The sequence below is a fragment of the Mastigoproctus giganteus genome, chromosome 2 (genome assembly GCF_048544385.1).
Source record: "Mastigoproctus giganteus isolate SK-2022 chromosome 2, ASM4854438v1, whole genome shotgun sequence".
Classification (NCBI taxonomy): Eukaryota; Metazoa; Arthropoda; class Arachnida; order Uropygi; family Thelyphonidae; genus Mastigoproctus; species Mastigoproctus giganteus.
In genome coordinates, this window is record NC_143576.1 from 162824289 (window position 1) to 162844059 (window position 19771).

Consider the following 19771-nt stretch of genomic DNA (forward strand, 5'->3'; position numbering starts at 1 on the left):
TTGTAATAACGAGGTTTGTAGTAATGAGGTGTCCCAAAAGTGTCAAAATTTTACCTTTATTATTATTATTTATTTATTTTTTTTTTTGGCACATACTATATATCTAAGAATAATAATAAATAATAATAATAATATCAAAATTAAATAAAAAAATAATTTCATTTAAATAAATAAAATAAAATAAAAAAATAATAAAAACAAAATCCTGTCTAACAATACCGTAGGATTAACACAGTTTAAAGATTTTAAAGATTTGTAAGATAAACTAAGAGAAAAGCAGTTAACAGAAATGAAAATAATGTACAGTATATATTTTAGTATCACAGTAAAAGAATTAATCTAATTTAAAGAAAAAATCCAATGTTGTTTGCACAGTTTTTGTCCTACATGCATTTTTAACTACAGCACAGAAATAAAAAAAAAAAAAAAAATTCTAATAGTTATTTCTTTATCAATGTTACTGCAGGCGTTTGTGTGCATGCATGTTTCTTCACTTTCTCTGTTACTGGTAGCAAAAACATCACTGTTTTGCTTGGTACTCAGCAGCTCTTCTGATGTTGCGTTGCTGTGGTAGAAACTACATGTACCTTCACAAACTCTTAAAATTCCCCCATTCCTCCATGTTGCTATCACATTCGTCTGCTGGACCATGTTTTTCAATGATATTTTCTCCAAGGCCACTCTTTCTGAAGCAGTTAATTATTACACTTGATGCAATATGGTCCCAAGGAATAACAAGATTACGGATATCATCCAAGACATTCCAATTTAGCTGCAAACTCTACCTATCTCCCTCCTATGTTTGAGGATAAAGTACCTTATCAGGCAGGTTCTATATGCTCCCTTGTGGTTATAAATAATGCCTTGATCCAGTGGCTGCATAAAACTAATAGGAAAAAAAAAAAAAAAAAAAAAAAAGATAAACTGCAGCCATTTTCGCCCACTGCAGGATATAAGCCTCTTCAGCGATTCATGTTCAGTGAAATGGACCATAATCTGCCATGCTTGTCCAGTGGGGAAGGAGCAGCAGTGTGTAGCACACGCTTCTTGATTAGACTGGGGTTCGAGCCCATCACCACCAAATACGGAGGATGTGGAAAGGTCAGGGAATGACCACCACATATTCCCAGAGCAATATGGCCTTAGTTGCTAATGCTGCTAAAAACCAAATAACAAACAAAACATAACAAACAGCTGGTCCAGTGCGGGTTGGCAGATCGAATGTATTTAGCAGTCAGGGACTTGATCCCTGGTCTCTTCAAAGAACTTGTGCTACTGCACTCCCACTCCTGATCACTTGGCTACGGATGGTAATGGGATATTAAAAACAACAGCTGTATATTGTCAACTTAAGTGTCTTGGCAGAATGTGCTGTTCAACGACCTAGATTAATCAAAATGTTCCTTTTCTCTGAAGTCATTCTTCTGTCCACCTTTGATAACCAAGACTGAAAAATTTTGACCATAAGCCAAGTGCTTATATTGACCACATAACCTCAGGGAAGTTGGTTAACTTCTTTAAAACATCTTGGCTTGGAAAACTTACAATCACCATTGGGCATAGTTTTGTATTGCCATTTGAATCGCAGCATAACAGAATAGTGGGTCTTTGTTTACTTAATTTAAGTAAAGACAAGACTCTCCTCGAACAACAAATGTTTTGTTTGGCAAAAAATTATAAAATAAACCTGCCTCATCAAGATTAAAAATATCCTTGCCTCATATTTTTCAAGAATGGACCGTGCAGGGTATGTCTGCCAGGGGCAAAGGTTGATGACGTCGTAGAGCGGATATCATCTTTTAAGGGCACAAAAGGTGATACACGTTGGCCCTAATGATATTAAGAGTTGGAGACCGGCAGAATTACTTAACAAGTATAGGTCACTGTTGAACAAAAGCCGAGAATTAGGGTTGAATTAGAAAGTGTTTGCAATTCTGCCCACACACGATAGGAGGGAGTATATGATGAGAGCCTTGTCGATCAATTTGGCCCTGGAAAGATTGTGCAAGGCTCAAGGGGCAGAATTTTTTTCAGCCTGGTCTGTACTTGTTAACAGGAGAGACTGCTTCCAGAGGGATGGGATACACTTAAATAGAAAGGGCGCAACAATATTTGCTGATACTATCGAGGCAGTGTTAGGTGGGTCGGAAAATTGATAGCTTGGAGGGGGGGATACAAGGACTAATAGTTTAACAGTAGCCGTAGGCAGAGGTGAAGGTGATTCTTGCACATCTTCTATTAGAATAAGTAGCGACCTGGAGCGAGGGGTGTTGGGGGTTTTCAGGGACGGATGGCAGTCATCCTGAAATAGGTGGGTATATGGGATGTGTTAGGGTAACTAGGAATAGGAATAGGAGCATGTATGCTTGCATGTATACCAATGCTAGAAGTATAGTAAATAAATTTGATGAATTTGAAGTGTTGGTCAAGACATCAAAGGCGGATATTGTTGGGATAGCAGAGACGTGGCGTCACACAGATATAAGGAATGCAGAACTAGAATTTGTGGAGTACAATGTGTACAGAAAGGATAGAAAGGGAGGAGGTGTTATGCTGTTAATTAAGAAAAACATAAAATCAAAAGAAGTGCACCCAGTTGATATAGATGAACAGTGCACTGTTGAGTCAGTTTGGTGTGACATAAGCACTGTGAAAGCAAAAATAAGAGTAGGAGTGTGTTATAGGCCTAATGACTCGAGTGAGTACAGTGAACAATTATACAGAGAAATAGAGTGGGCCAGTAAATCAGAATGTCTTATAATGGGGATTTTAACTTCCCAGATATTGACTGGAACTTGTGGGTTGGTCACTCACACACTAGTCAGACTTTTGTGGATTTATTGGATGATTGTTTTCTGCAGCAGCATGTTCGAGAGGCAACCAGAGAGGGTAATACTCTTGAACTGGTTATCAGCAGTGATCATTCGTGTATTAAGAATTTGCAGATAAAGGAACCACTAGGTGGCAGTGATCACAGTGTACTGATGTGGGATTTACTTAAATATATAATTACCATCAGGGGTAAAGGAAAGGGTTTTTGCTTCCGTAAAGGTCAGTACAGTGGTCTCAGAATGTTTTTAAATTCTGTACAGTGGGATCAACTGACGATGTTACCAACAGTAAATTCTAAGTGGGAAACATTCAAGAAATTAATCGCGGATGCTACTAAAAGTTTCATACCTATTAAGAAATATTGTTCAAGGTTTAGGACTAAGTGGTTATCTAATGAACTAATGAGACTCGTAACAGGGAAGAAAAATGCATGGGATGCATAAAAATTATCAAGCGACTCAAAAGCCTATGGCAGATATAAGCTAGTGTGTAATCAGGCCACAAAGGAGGTTAGGCAGGCAAAGGCAGATTACGAGAAATCCTTGGCAAAAGATGCTAAGAAAAACAGCAAGGATTTCTTTACTTATATAAATTCTAAAAGGAAGGGGATGAATCTGATTGGTCTGCTTGACATCGATGGTTTGACTGTTGATGATTCTGCTCAGATAGCAAACAAACTGAATGAGTATTTTGCATCTATATTCACACATGAGGAATTATTAAGGTTTGAAAATGGCAGAAGGTTATCAAATTGTAGCAGGATACTTAATTTTAACTGAGAGCAAAGCGGAGGAGAAATTGTTGAAGTTAAACATAAGAAAAGCACCTGGGGTGGATGGGATCTATCCAGTTATATTAAAGGAAGTGGCAAAGCAACTAAGCAAACCCTTAGCCATAATCATGAGAGCATCCTTGGAATCATGGGAGGTTCCCACAGACTGGAGATGTGCAAATGTATCCCCAGTTCACAAAGGGGGATCGAAGGGTGGAACGAGTAATTACAGACCAGTTAGTTTAACTTCTGTTCCGGGTAAAATAATGGAGTCACTGGTTAAAGGTGCATTGCAGGATCATCTAGACAAGACTGCAGCAATAATTCAGACACAGCATGGGTTTGTTAAGGGAAAGTCTTGTCTGACAAATTTGATAGGATATTATGATGTGGTTACAAAGAAACTGGATGAAAAAAATAATTTTGATATCATATATTTGGATTTCAGGAAAGCTTTTGACACTGTTGCGCATGGAAGACTACTGTACAAATTGGAGCAGAATGGTATTAAGGGTAAGTTGCTACAAAGGATAAAAGGATGGTGAAGTGGGAGAAGACAGAGGGTGGTAATCAATGGGTGCTGCTGTTCGTGGACTAATGTTATTAGTGGAGTCCCACAGGGTTTGGTGTTGGGTCCACTGTTGTTTAGTATATTTATCTATGATATTGATGAAGGTATATCAGGCTTAATGTCGAAGTTTGTAGATGATACAAAGGTTGGCAGGGTTGTTAATGACAGTAGTGGCAGTGTGCTACTGCAACAGGATCTGGATAATTTGGGCAGATGGACTAAGAAGTGGCAACTGAAGTTTAACCTTGACAAATGCAAAGTACTGCATATGGGTAGAAGTAACCCCAGAGAAATGTACCAACTGTGTGGTACTACACAGTTGGTACAAACTGTGTAGTACCACACAGTTTAAGTTACGAACCTACACTTAAGGTGGTAGAAAATGAAAAAGACCTGGGAGTAATTGTGCAGGCAGATACGAAGTTTTCTGAGCAATGCAGACAGGCTGTCAGGGCAGGTCATGGGGTTTTGTCAATGATATATAGGAATTTTGCTAGCAGGGAAAATGAAGTGATTATCCCTCTGTATAAGGCATTGGTCAGGCCACGCCTTGAGTACTGCATACAGGTCTAGAGGCCTCATTTTAGGAAGGATGTAGATTTACTTGAGTGTGTACAGAGAAGGGCAACAAGATTGGTGAGGGGAATGAAGGGATCCTCTTACCAAGAGAGGCTTAATTTCTGCAAATTGCAGTGGCTGAAGACTAGGCACCTGCGGGGTGATCTGATTGAGTTGTATAAGGCCTTGAATGTGTTGAGCACGCTGAATTCTGATGGGATCCTTCCACTTGTTCAGGTTACTAACCTAAGGGGGCATCAATTCGAATTAAGAAAACACAGATGTAGAATAGATGTGCGGAAATTTGCCTTTAGCCAGCGGGTGGCTAATTGCTGGAACAAACTTCCATCTGTTGTTGTGGAAGTTGATAGGTTGAATAAATTTAAGGAGGAACTGGACAGGCATTTGGAGGGAATGATGTGATTTTTTTTTTGGCTGATTGTGCATAAGCTCATACACATGCTTTCTTCCATCACATGCCACTACTACTACTACAACGATCTGTCTGTAGTCTTTGCCTTGTTGACTAATCCAGTCTCGCCGCAAACATTTTGCGAAACCAAGTTATTCCTGGCTTTAAATCTTTGGAACCAGACGCTGCTGCCTTTGAAGTTGCTAAACCAGATAATTTGCCTTTTGTAAAATCAGACCTGATATTGGCAAATTAAATGCACACATTTTTTGTTACTACTCGAAATGTTTTGTTTCAAGCTCCTTGTTTTGAGGCACCTCCTTAGCCAGGTGGGCAGGAGCAGCAGTGCGTAGCACACGCTTCTTGATTAAACCAGGATTCGAGCCCAGGATTACTTAGAAAAACTTAATTTAGCATGATGTTTTTCAGAACGCGCTTATGTTGTAGCTACTATAAACTGGTTTTGTTTACACAAAAATAATTTCTAACAAGCCAGTGCCATCCTTTGGGAAGCAGGGAACCGGGTGGCCAGGGGCAATAATCAGACAGCTGTGCTGAGACTTGTATTAAATGTACAAAATAACAATATTTATTTCTCACAGGGTGAAAACGAACTTTGTAATACATATTAACAAATTTTGTAATAAATGAATATATTTACATAGAAAAGCCTATTCTTTTGCAGGGGAATGGTATGTACTTCATATAAATGAGTACTTTGTATAAACTGAGTTCGTATTAATGAGATTTTACTGTAGTGCATCTGTTTTTAAGGAACTATGGTAGTTTGCCATTAAAGCACTTGCCTAACTTATGTAGTGTCCCATCTCCCATTATCAAAATGATAATGAGACATTTTTTTTTTTATACAGTAGGTAGATAGTAGTAGTAGTAGTAGTAGTAGTAGTAGTAGTGGCATGTGATGCAAGAAAGCAAGTGTATGAGCTTATGCAGCATCAGCCAAAAAAAAAAAAAAAAATCACACCATTCTCTCCAAATGCCTGTCCAGTTCCTCCTTAAATTTATTTAACCTATCAACCTCCACAACGACAGATGGAAGTTTGTTCCAGCAATTAACCACCTGCTGGCTAAAGGCAAATTTCCGCACAACTATTCTACACCTGTCTTTTCTTAATTTGAATTTATGCCCCCTTAGGTTCGTAATCTGAACAAGGGGAAGGATCCCATCAGAATTCAGCGTGCTCAACCCATTCAAGGCCTTATATGCCTCAATCAGCAGAACTTAAGCCTCTTGGTAAGAGGATCCCTTCATTCCCCTTGCCAGTCTTGTTGCCCTTCCCTGTACACGCTCAAGCAAATCTACATCCTTCTTAAAATGAGGCCTCCAGCCCTGCACACAGTACTCAAGGCACGGCCTAACCATTACCTTATACAGAGGGACAATCACCTCCTTCTCCCTGCTAGAAAAATTCCTATATATATCATTGACAAAACCTTATGACCTGCCTTGGCAGCCTGTCTGCATTGCTCAGAAAATTTCATATCTGACTGCAAAATTACTCCCAAGTCTTTTTCATTTTCTACCACCTTAAGTGTAGTACCACACAGTTAGTTCTATAGTGAAAGAGGCCTATGCGCTCCCGATTCATATTATTTAAATGAAAAAATTACAATTCCTCAGATTGGTTCAACTTCAGAATACACATACAAGTACGGTTAATATAATGGTTGTGGTAATGGTTGTGGACAGGTCCTACCATTACCTAAGGCGCACCTGGTTGGAATCGTTAAACGTAAAATGCTCGGATACCTCTTTGAACAGGAACAGTGGTTGTCAAGTTAACCCCATTACAGAAGCAATAATTCTGTCCATAGACAAACGCTGGCCACATCACAGCCACAAACTTCAACCTCAAACATTTGGCCAAGTTCGATAGATCATCGATAGGACACCATGGGCCTTCCTTGCAATCTGTTTACAATGCTCAGAGAATTTCATGTCTGACCGTACCGTAACACCCAAGCCCCTTTCCTCCAGTACTGGGTTTAGTTGAACTCCACCAAGTGAATAAGTTTTTTTGGGATTACTGTTTCCCAGGTGTTAATACCTTACACTTTGTTGGATTAAAGCACAGCTGCCATTTTTCTGACCATTCCTGAAGTCTATCTAGGTCTCTCTGAAGAAGCTCAGCTTGACAGTGATCATTAACTACTCTACCAATTTTAACATCATCTGCAAATTTAGACATCACGCCCTCTATCCTCCTCCGTAAAGAGTTCCAAGACTGAATCGTCATGTACCTCCTTGGTTTCGACATCCATTTTTTCTTGTCTTGGCATGGGCTCTTGATTTTTTTGTTCTGTTACTTTAGTGCTCGCTTTTGATAGTGCTTGAGCACTGGGAGGTACCGATATTGGAGTGGCAGCTGACTGAGATTTCTGTGCTGGTTTTACTGAACTTAATAGATAGCGGGCAATGGGCGTTTATGAAAATTAAAAACAACAGTGGTCCTAATACTGGTCCTTGGGGAACCCCACTTCTTACATCAACCCAATCTGAGGAATAGCCATTTATCACAACCCTCTGCCTCCTGCCCTGAAGCCATCCTTCTATCCATCTAAGGATTTTCCCAGTGATTCCAACCTGTTCCAGCTTATAAAGCAACCGCTCATGTGGGACTGAGTCAAAAGCTTTGCTGAAATCTAAATAAACAATGTGGAAATTATTCCCTAAATCCAGCTCGTGAGTGACCCTTTCGAAATAGCGAACCAGATTTGTTAAACATGATTTTCCCTTTACAAAACCATGCTGAGTATCCTTGAGAATTTCAATTAGATCCAAATGATCATGAATTCCACCCTTGATCATTGCCTCCATGATTTTCCCAACTACTGAAGTCAGACTGACAGATCGATAATTTCCAACTTCACTTTTAGAGCCACCCTTATGTATGGGAGATACATTTGCACTTTTCCAATCCAAGGGAATCTCCCCAGAGTCTAGTGATGCTCGCATAATTAGCCTCAATGGTTCAATGCACTCGCTTGCCACCTCTCTTAAGATTATAGGGTATATTCCATAAACTCCAGGAGCCTTACTGGTCTGTAGGCTCGAAAGTTTTTTCATTAAATAATCTTGCGAAATTTCAGCATCATTAATTACATATTTTTTAACTTCGCTCCCACAATTTCCCATTGCCACAAAAGGCTTTTCATTTGTAAATATCGATGCAAAATAATTGTTGAGTTCATCTGCAACGGCAGCTGGTGTATTTATTACTATCCCCTTTCCCTTATGTAAAGGTCCGATCTGGTTTGTCCTGCTCTTCTTGGCATTTATATATGTGAAGAATTCTTTATCCCCCCTCTTTGCTCTGTTTGCTAGTGATTTCTCATAAACTGCCTTTGCCTGTCGAACCTTTTCTGTGGCTCTATTACACATCACCTTGTAGCTGTTATAGGCTTCAGTACTTTTTATTGCTCTGTAACCTTTCCATGCCACCTTTTTCTGCTCAAGTAATGCGGCAACTTCACTATTCATCCAACTTGGAACCCTTCTCGTGGAGTATTTTTTTAATGGTATATACGCATTCATGGCATCTGTGATTAATGTTTTAAAAGCGTACAACAGTTCAATTGTATTCATTCTCTGCACGATATCTACCCGGTTAATAGAGGCCATGTAGTACCTTAAGGCATCGTAATTTCCTTTTCTGAAATTAAAACCCATTCCTTTGCCTTTACTTCTTCTTACCTCTCTCATCATCATCCACCGTAGAACTCCGTGATCACTTCCTGCTACTGGTTCCTCTACTGTCAGCCCTGTTATGTCATCTGATTCATGTGTGATGATGAGGTCTAGGATATTCTTTTCTCTAGTACTTTCCCTGACATGTTGATACAAATAACAGTTATCTAGTTGATTTAAAAATTTTGTTCCCTATGTCGAGTTTCCTTCCCATTTACTCCAATCAATTAGAGGCAAATTGAAATCACCCATAATAAGGCATTGACGTTTACTTGCCCATTCCATTTGCATGTAGAGGCTTTTGTCATAATGTTCACAATCACCTGGTCTGTAGATTACTCCTACTTGCATTATACCTTTGTTTCCAACTATCTCACACCATACAGACTATACTAGCATGTGAAATGTCTGAATTCGGGAAAGCTATCGTCGCACTCAGGCTGCTTCTGATAAGAAGCATTACCCCACCACCCCTTCTATCTAACCTATCCTTCCTAAATACATTATACAAGCCGTACTGAAACTCATCATCCCCAATTTCTGGGTGGCACCATGTCTCTGTAAGCCCTATTATGTCCACGTTACTTGTTTTAACCAGCAGTTCGAATTCGCTCATTTTATCGACGACACTTCTAACGTTACTGTATAAACAATTAAGATTTACTGTTCTTGTATATTTAACAACCCTAACACAACCCTTGAAGTTTTTTTAGGCTCTCTTCCCTGATATTAGCTACCCGCTCACGTGAAACGTCTTTGTCCCCAGAACATCTAGATAATACGTCCAATTGGGGTAACAGATAAGAACTCTTAAGGTATGTGCAAGAGTTACATTGACCAATATTATCAGATAAACGCATGTCAGTATTACCCACATCCCCCCTAACTATCAGTTTCCCTGAACCTTTAAGGTATCCTCAATAATACTGGCAAAAACTTTTGCACCACCTTTGTTTAAGTGTATCCCATCTCTACAAAACAAATTCCTTCTACCTACAAGTGTGGGCCATGCTAATAGAAATTTACCCCCTAAAGCTTTGCAGATTCCTTCAAGTCTTGAGTTAATCCACAAGGCTCTTAACATATAATCCCTCCTATCGTGTCTGGGCAGAATTGCAGACACATAGACATTATGGCCTAGCTCGCGACATTTCCTCAGCATGGTCCAGTATTTTTCCAACAAATCGTCAGATCGTGCACGTTTAATATCATTTGTCCCCACATGAATAATATTTTCTTTACCCCCTTTAAAATCTGACAATCTGTTGGTGACATCATCAATAGTTGCTCCCGGCAGACATACCCTGGTTCTGCTCCACCTATCTTGATTACAAAAAATATTCCCTGTTTCCCTGACAATGGAGTCTCCTAATAAAACAATGTCCTTTTTAACCAGAGTAGTTTGCACTTGGTTTTTCTGTTTTGAGGCTTGAATCGGGTGTGCATCACTTGGTAGATTGCTGGAGTTTTGAGTCCCCGACGAGCTCCCAGATGCATTATTTTCAAGGGCAAGCACTCGTTTTTTCAGGGACTCAAATTGTTCCATCAGTGCACCAAATTGTAATTTAAGATTGGTGCACTCCTTACATCGATCACAAAGAAAAGAATCCCCAGGTGAGGTAGGATTAGTCACCAGGTCTACCTTGGAAAACATTCCACAGGTTCCACAACGGATTAAATCATGACTCGCCCGTAAATCGCCGTCTGCTATTTCCGTGTGAGTCACGATACCCTGTGACGTGTTTAAGGCAGATCTCGTAACTACCATTATAAAATTAAATAAATATCAATGAAAGTAACTTTAAAAAATTATATCTATAATATTATTAAAATCAAACAGTTACAGGAAAACCTATAACAAAATAATCCAACAATATCTAAATAAATCAAATATTTAAAAGCACTATCCAAAAGTAAACCACTTAACTGAGGAGCCCTGTCTAAGGGCGTCCGCTCACCTCAAATGCCAACGTAATGTTCCACAACGTTATTGAGCCACAGTGGGTATATTTGGAGAGGAGAGTGAAAAGTAGATTTTTTCTACCTTTGTCATTCAAGGAGCTTGAAACATTCCTCTATGAAGAATGGTGTAATATTTCTTTTAAGACAGTTCAGGATTTATTTCAAGCTATTGCACATAGAATACAAGCTATTTTAAGAGCAAAGGGTGGCCCAATACCATAATATTAGTGCATACTGTAATTCTTATCACAGGTGTTCCATTATTTCCCCTCACCGTATATATATATACACATATATATGTATCAGTAGTGGTGTTATATGGAATGTAAAAATGCGAATTATTTTTTTCTATATTTGCAAGATAATTTTATTTTATTTTTATTTTTTTTTAGATCCTACAGCTGGAGCTTCAGTCCATGAACAAACTACATGGTGTTTGGATGAGTCCACTCTTCATGAAAACATCCACAAAATTCTCATTAAACTCTGTGTTCCATCTCCTATGGTGTTTAGTGACGTGAACTACTTATCTACTACAGCTCCACCAGCTGCTGCAGAATGGTCAAGTTTACTGCGCCCTTTACGGGGTAGAGAACCAGAGGGAATGTGGAATTTGTTGTCCATTGTACGAGAAATGTTTCGCCGTAATGACCGGAATGCTATTGCCTTGTTAGAAATACTCACAGAAGAAGTCCTAGCCTGTGATCAGGTATAAGCTGCTTCTTTTATACAGTGAAACTGTATGTTTTAAGTACCTCGGGGGAGGGGGGTCTATATAATTCAGTTAGAGATCTGTATAATTCAGATGTAATTCTTTTCATTTAAGTTTTCTGTTTAATTCTTAGGAGCATAATATTAGAAGTGTTTTTACTACATTTATAAAATAAAAATTTATAAAAATACGATCATGATTTTTTTAACATAGCTATATCCCATAATACATAACGTAACTTAATAGCATAGTACATACTGTTATCTATAACCTAGGAATAGTGTAGCCTTATTATGTTTTTTTGCTATAACATTCCATTGGTATGTTATACCAAAAAATTATGGTATAATATATCAATTGGTATGCTTTACTGAAATAACTGCCCATATGTTTATCTTGCATTTTACCGCAGTTTCGTATGGCATTTTTAAATTAAATTTTGACTAAAACTCAGACTAGAGTAGCAAAAAAAAAAGCTGAAATAATTGATGGTGGAAGATTAGTATATAACATGATGCAATAATTTGTCTAATCCTCCCTTGAATTTATTTGAAGTACCTGTATTGACAACACTACTTTTGTGCAGGCGAAGTTTTTACGGCTGAGGAACATAGAGAAGTATTTTCTGTTTTATTAACTAAATTGGCTTGAATTGGCATATTAACTTATTTTCTAGAGTAGCTCTATATTCCTAGTTACGATACTTAGTTTAAATTTTAACATAGATAGAGATCTTGTAGATTATTACTTAGTATCGGTAAGGGTATCCACTCTACGTGTTTTACAAATTTTGCAGAGTTGGCGAACCGGAAGTTTTTTTAACTATAGTTAGCCGCTTTATTGACCAATTGTTATATTAAATTATTTTCTGTAAGTAGCTTATAGGCCTAGGCAAGATCCTTCATTTATTCTGAATTGAGACAGCGAGATTTTGGAAGCTAATTAATATTTAAGTGTCGTAGATTTATCGTTTGTAACTTGCCACCATTGTTATACGATACAACGTTATATCCCGAACTAGATAGCTTTAGCTTAGTATAGTATAGTATATAATATTATCAATTAATCAGTAAATTTATTAATCTTGTTGAACTTCAATGTCAATTAAATTGTACTTTTAATTATATACAAATTGTACATATAACAACTTAGATTTTACGAACTTAACATAATTAATTAATACATAACTTGATATGGAACTTATATAAAGAAACTCGAAGATAATACTTGACACTTGAAAAATATATATAGATATATAGCGTTACAACTGTGTTGGGATACAAGTTTAGGGTTATAATTTTGTACTTAAATTGAAATTTTATCGAAATTGAATCAGAATCATGACTCAGACCAGAGCAGCAAAGCAAAAGGCTCAAGCTAAATGTAGTGCTGGTGCTCAGGGGAGAACTGAGGGGGGCAGTTGCCCTCTGAATCACAGCTTTTTAAAATGCACTACTTCCTTGGTGTTTGTGGAGCAATCAGGTAAGGGACATGGTATTGCCAAGGGGGATGTCTTTGTGTGCGCACACGATGTAAGGAGTGTGAGGAAATGAGGCAACAACTCAGCGTTGTTATGGGCCTATATGAGAGCTTGAAGGACAGGGTGGATGCCCTTGAAGGATCTAAATTGACAGGCCCATTAAGCTCTCAGCTGCCCACATCAATGCCAGAGCTTGCACTTCATCACACAACACAGTGGCAACCCCCAAGGCAGAATGCGCTGGCTCCACAGGAACTAGTAGTTGTTGGTGACTCTATTGTCAGGGAAACGGAGAACATGGTATGTAAAAATGATAGGTGGAACAGGACCAGAGTATGTCTGCCAGGGGCAAAGGTTAATGACGTTGTAGAGTGGATATCATCTTTTAAGGGCACATTGGTGACTCTATTGTCAGGGAAACGGGGAACATGGTATGTAAAAAGGATAGGTGGAACAGGACCTGAGTATGTCTGCCAGGGGCAAAGGTTAATGACGTTGTAGAGTGGATATCATCTTTTAAGGGCCAAAGGGTGATATTGTTGTACACGTTGGCACTAATGATATTAAGAGTAGGAGACAGGCAGAATTACTTAACAAGTACAGGTCACTGTTGAAAAAAACCCTTGAATTAGGGTTGAATTTGAAAGTGTCTGCAATTCTGACCAGACACGATAGGAGGGTGTATATGATGAGAGCCTTGTCGATCAATTTGGCCCTGGAAAGATTGTGCAAGGCTCAAGGGGTAGAATTTTTTTCAGCCTGGACTGTACTTGTTAACAGGAGAGATTGCTTCTACAGGGATGGGATACACTTAAATAGAAAGGGTGCAAGAATATTTGCTGATGCTATCGAGGCAGTGTTAGGTGGGTCGGAAAACTGCTAGCTTGGGGGGAGACAAAGACCAATAGATTGACAGTAGCCACTGGCAGAGGTGAAAGAGATTCTTGCACTGCTTCTATTAGAATGAGCAGAAGCCTGAAAAACAAGATGCATGGTATTTCAGAGACTGCTGGGAGAGATTGCGGTACAAGTAAACACATGGGTTGTGTTAGGGTAGCTAAGAATAGAAACAGGTGCAGGTATACTTGTGTGTACACCAATGCTAGGAGTTTAGTAAATAAATTTGATGAATTTGAGGTATTGCTCAAAACATCAAAGGCAGATATTGTTGGGATATCAGAGACGTGGTGTCACACAGATATAAGGGATACAGAACTGCAATTTGGGGAGTACAACGTCTACAGAAAGGATAGGAAGGGGGGAGGGGTTATGCTATTAGTTAAGAAACACATAAAATCAAGAAAGTGAAGCCAGTCGACATCGCTGACAGTGCAGTGTTGAGTCAGTTTGGTGTGACATAAGCATTGGGAGATCAAAATTGAGAGTAGGAGTGTGCTATAGGCCTAATGACTCTGATGAGTATAATAAGGAACTGTACAGGGAAATAGATTTTAAGTTCCCAGATGGGAGATTTTAAGTTCCCAGATATTGACTGGAATTTGGGGGCTGGTTACTCACGCATTAGCAGGGCTTTTGTGGATTTATTGGATGATTGTTTTCTACATCAGCATGTTCGGGAGGCAACTAGAGGGTGTAATACTCTTGATTTGATTATCAGCAGTGATTCTTCATGCATTAAGAATCTGCAGATAAATGAACCACTAGGTGGCAGTGATCACAGTGTGCTGAAGTGGGATTTACTCAAAGAGGTAACTACCATTAAGGGTAAAGGGAAGGGTTATTGCTTCCGTAAAGGCGACTACGATGGACTGAGACAGTATTTAAATTCTATACAGTGGGACCAACTGATGATGTTACCAACAGCAAATTCAAAATGGGAAGCATTCAAAGAATTTATCTTGTAAGCTACTAGGCTTAACATACCAACTAAGAAATATTGTTCAATGTTTAGGCCAAAATGGATGTCAGATGAACTAATGAGGCATATGGCAGAGAAGAAAAATGCATGGGATACTTACAAATTAACACATGACACAGAAGCCTATGATAGATACAAGTTGATATGCAACCAAGTTACAAAGGAGGTTAGGCAGGCGAAGGCAGATTACGAGAAATCCTTGGCAAGGGATGCAAAGAAAAACAGCAAAGAGTTCTTTACTTATGTAAACTCTAGAAGGAAGGGGATGAATCAGACTGGTCCACTTGATATTGATGGGTCAATTGTTGATGATCCTGCTCAGGTAGCTAACAAACTAAATGAATATTTTGCATCAACATTCACACATGAGGAGTTATTCAGCAAGGGGAATGCCAGAGGTGTATTCAACTCTAGCAGTAAGCTACAGAATCTTGAAATAACTGGGAGTAAAGTGGAGGAGAAACTGTTGAAGATAAACACAAGAAAGGCACCCGGGGTGGATGGGATCTATCCAGTTATATTAAAGGAGGCAGCAAAGGAAGTAAGCAAACCCTTAGCCATAATTATGAGAGCTTCCTTGGACTCAGGGAGGTACCCATAGACTGGAAATGTGCAAATGTGACCCCAATTCACAAAGGAGGATCAAAGGCTGACACAAGTAATTATAGACCTGTGAGCTTAACTTCTGTTCCAGGAAAATTAATGGAGGCACTAGTTAAAGAAGCACTGCAGGATCTTTTAGACAAGACTTCAGTTATAGCTCAGACACAGCATGGTTTTGTTAAGGGGAAGTCTTGCCTGACCAACTTGATTGGATACTATGATGCAGTCACAAAAGAACTGGATGCAGGGAATAACTTTGATATTATATACTTGGATCTTAGAAAGGCTTTTGATACTGTTGCACATGGAAGACTGCTACACAAATTGGAGCAGTGTGACATTGGAGGGAAATTGCTGCTATGGATAAAGGGGTGGTTGAGGGGGAGAAGACAGAGAGTGGTAATCAATGGACACTGCTCATCGTGGACTAATGTTATTAGTGGAGTCCCTCAGGGCTCAGTGTTGGGTCCATTATTGTTTTCTGTATTTATAAATGATATTGATGATGGTATATCAAGCTTAATGTCCAAGTTTGCAGACGATACAAAGGTTGGCAGGGTTGTCAAGGACACTACTGACACTATGCTGCTGCAACAGGATCTGGAAAGGTTGAGCAGATGGGCTGAGAGGTGGCAAATGAAGTTTAACATTGACAAATGTAAAGTACTACATATGGGAAACAGCAACCCCAGAGCAACGTATCAACTCTGTGGTACTACACTGACAGTGGTAGAGAATGAAAGGGACTTGGGGGTGGTTGTGCAGGCAGATATGAAGTTCTCTGAGCAGTGCAGATGGGCTGCAAGAGTAGCTCATGGAGTATTGTCAATGATATACAGGAATTTTTCCAGCAGGGATAAGGAGGTGATTATTGCATTGTATAAGGCAATGGTCAGGCCACACCTAGAGTACTGTATACAGGTCTGGAGGCCTCATTTCAAGAAGGATGTAGAGCTGCTGGAACGAGTACAGAGAAGGGCAACAAGATTAGTGAATGGAACAAAGGGGTGCTCTTACGAAGAAAGGCTTAAGTTTTGCAAATTACAGTGTCTGGAGACTAGGCACCAGCGAGGTGATCTGATAGAGGTGTATAAAGCCTTGAATGGTTTAAGCATGCTCAATGCTGATGGGATTCTTCCTCTAGCTCAGAAAAATCACCTGAGAGGGCATAAATTCAAATTGAGGAAAGACAGATGTAGGATAGACGTACGGAAATTTGCCTTTAGCCAGCGGGTGGTTGGTTGGTGGAACAGACTTCCATCCCTTGTGGTGGAGGTTGATAGCGTAAATAAGTTTAAGGCTCAGCTGGACAGGTATTTTGAACGAACAGAGGGGTGAAGTGGAAGTGGGTTTTTTTTTTTTTTTTTTTTTTTGGCTGATGCTGCATAAGCTTGCTTTCTTGCATCAAATGCCTCTACTAATGCTAAAATGCTAATGGGTTGTGTTAGGGTAGCTAAGAATAGGAACAGGTGCATGTATACTTGCATGTACACCAATGCTAGGAGTTTGGTAAATAAATTTGAAGTATTGCTCAGAACATCAAAGGCAGATATTGTTGGGATATCAGAGACGTTGTGTCACACAGATATAAGGAATGCAGAATTGGAATTTGGGGAGTACAATGTGTACAGGAAGGATAGACAAGATAGGAAATGGAGGAGGGGTTATACTACTAGTTAAGAAACACATAAAATCCAAGAAAGTGAAGCCAGTCGACATCGATGGACAGTGCAGTGTCAAGTCAGTTTGGAGTGACATATTGGGAGATCAAAATTGAGAATAGGAGTGGGTTATAAGCCTAATGACTCTGATGAATATAATAAGGAACTGTTCAGGGAAATAGTGGGCCAGTAAATCAGAGTGTCTTAAAATGAGGGATTTTAATTTCCCAGATATTGACTGGAATTTGTGGATTGGTCACTCACACACTAGCACGGCTTTTGTGGATTTATTGGATGACTGTATTCTACGTCAGCACATTCAGGAGGCAACTAGAGGGAGTAATACTCTTGATCTGATTATCAGTAGTGATTCTTCATGCATTAAGAATCTGCAGATAAAGGAACCACTAGGTGGCAGTAATCACAGTGTGCTGAAGTGGGATTTACTCAAAGAGGTAACTACCATCAGAGGTAAAGGGAAGGGTTTTTGCTTTGTAAAGGTGACTATGATGGTCTGAGACAGTACTTAAATTCTATACGGTCGGACCAAATGATGATGTTACCAACAGCAAATTCAAAATGGGAAGCATTCAAAGTGTTAATCTTGGAAGCTACTAGGCTTTTCATACCAAAAAAGAAATATTGTTCAAGATTTAGGCCTAAATAAAAGTCAGATGAACTAATTAGGCATGTGGCATAGAAGAAAAATGCATGGGATACATATAAATTAATGGGTGACATGCAAGCCTACGATAGATATAAGCTGGTCTGTATCCAAGTCACAAAGGAGATTTTCCAGGAAAGGGCAGATTATGAGAAATCTTTGGCAAAGGATGCAAAGAAAAGCAGAAAAGAGTTCTTTACCTATGTAAACTCTAGAAGGAAAGGGATGAATCAGATTGGTCCACAGAATATTGATGGTTCAACTGTTGATGATCCTGCTCAAGTGGCTAACAAATTAAATGAGTATTTTGCATCTACATTCACCCATGAGGAGTTATTCAGGGAGGGCAATGCCAGAGGTGAGTTAAACTCTGGCAGTGAGCTGGATGATTTTGTAATAACTGTGAGGAAAGTGGAGGAGAAATTGTTGAAGATAAACATAAAAAAGGCACCCAGGGTAGTAGTAGTAGTAGTAGTAGTGGCATGTGATGCAAGAAAGCAAGTCTATGAGCTTATGCAGCATCAGCCAAAAAAAAAAAAAAAAAAAAATCACACCATTCCCTCCAAATGCCTGTCCAGTTCCTCCTTAAATTTATTTAACCTATCAACTTCCACAATGACAGATGGAAGTTTCGTCCAGCAATTAACCACCCACTGGCTATAGGCAAATTTCTGCACATCAATTCTACATCTGTCTTTTCTTAATTTGAATTTATGTCCCCTTAGGTTCGTAATCTGAACAAGTGGAAGGATCCCATCAGAATTCAGCGTCCTCAACCCATTCAAGGCCTTATACATCTCAATCAGATCACTTTGAAGATGCCTAGTCTCCAGCTACCGCAATTTGCAGAACTTAAGCCTCTCTTGGTAAGAGGATCCCTTCATTCCCCTAACCAATCTTGTTGCCCTTCTCTGTACACGCTGAAGTAAATCTACATCCTTCCTAAAATAAGACCTCCAGACCTCTACACAGTACTCAAGGCATGGCCTGACCATTGCCTTTGCTAGCCGGCAAAATAGGAATTTTGCCTGCTAGCAAAATTCCTGTATATCATTGACAAAACCCCATGACCTGCCCTGGCAGGCTGTATACATTGCTCAGAAAACTTCATATCTGACTGCACAATTACTCCCACGTCTTTTTCATTTTCTACCACCTTAAGTGTAGTACCACACAGTTGGTACGTTTCTCTGGGGTTACTTCTACCCATATGCAGTACTTTGCATTTGTCAAGGTTAAACTTCAGTTGCCACTTCTTAGCCCATCTGCCCAAATTATCTAGATCCTGTTGCAGTGGCACACTGCCATTACTGTCATTAACAACCCTGCCAACCTTTGTATCATCTGCAAACTTCGACACTAAGCGTGATATACCTTCATCGATATCATTGATAAATATACAAAACAACAGTGGACCCAACACCGAACCCTGTGGGACTCCACTAATAACATTAGTCCACGAAGAGCAGCACCCATTGATTACCACCCTCTGTCTTCTCCCACTCAACCATCTTTTTATCCATTGTAGCAACTTACCCTTAATACCATTCCGCTCCAATTTGTACAATAGTCGTCCATGCGCAACAGTGTCAAAAGCTTTCCTGAAATCCAAATATATGATATCAGAATTATTTTTTGCATCCAGTTCCTTTGTAACCACATCATAATATCCTATCAAATTTGTTAGACAAGACGTTCCCTTAACAAACCCATGCCGTGTCTGAATTATTGCTGCAGTCTTGTCTAGATGTTCCTGCAGTGCATCTTTAACCAGTGACTCCATTATTTTACCCGGAACAGAAGTTAAACTAACTGGTCTGTAATTACTCGTGTCACCCTTCGATCCCCCTTTGTGAATTGGGGATACATTTTCACATCTCCAGTCCGTGGGAACCTCCCCTGAGTCGAAAGATGCTCTCATAATTATGGCTAAGGGTTTGCTTAGTTGCTTTGCCA

General features: G+C 39.3%; 1 protein-coding gene across 3 annotated transcripts in view; it reads left to right on the forward strand.

The window, feature by feature from the left end:
* Positions 1 to 19771, forward strand: part of Dora (zinc finger SWIM domain-containing dorado) — a 729579-nt gene that overhangs the window by 178702 nt on the left and 531106 nt on the right. For all 3 annotated transcript variants that reach the window (XM_090389614.1, XM_090389612.1, XM_090389613.1), the window contains exon 7: positions 11209 to 11525. In XM_090389614.1, the coding sequence (XP_090245740.1) occupies positions 11209 to 11525 (317 nt within the window). The remainder of the gene's footprint in view (positions 1 to 11208; positions 11526 to 19771) is intronic.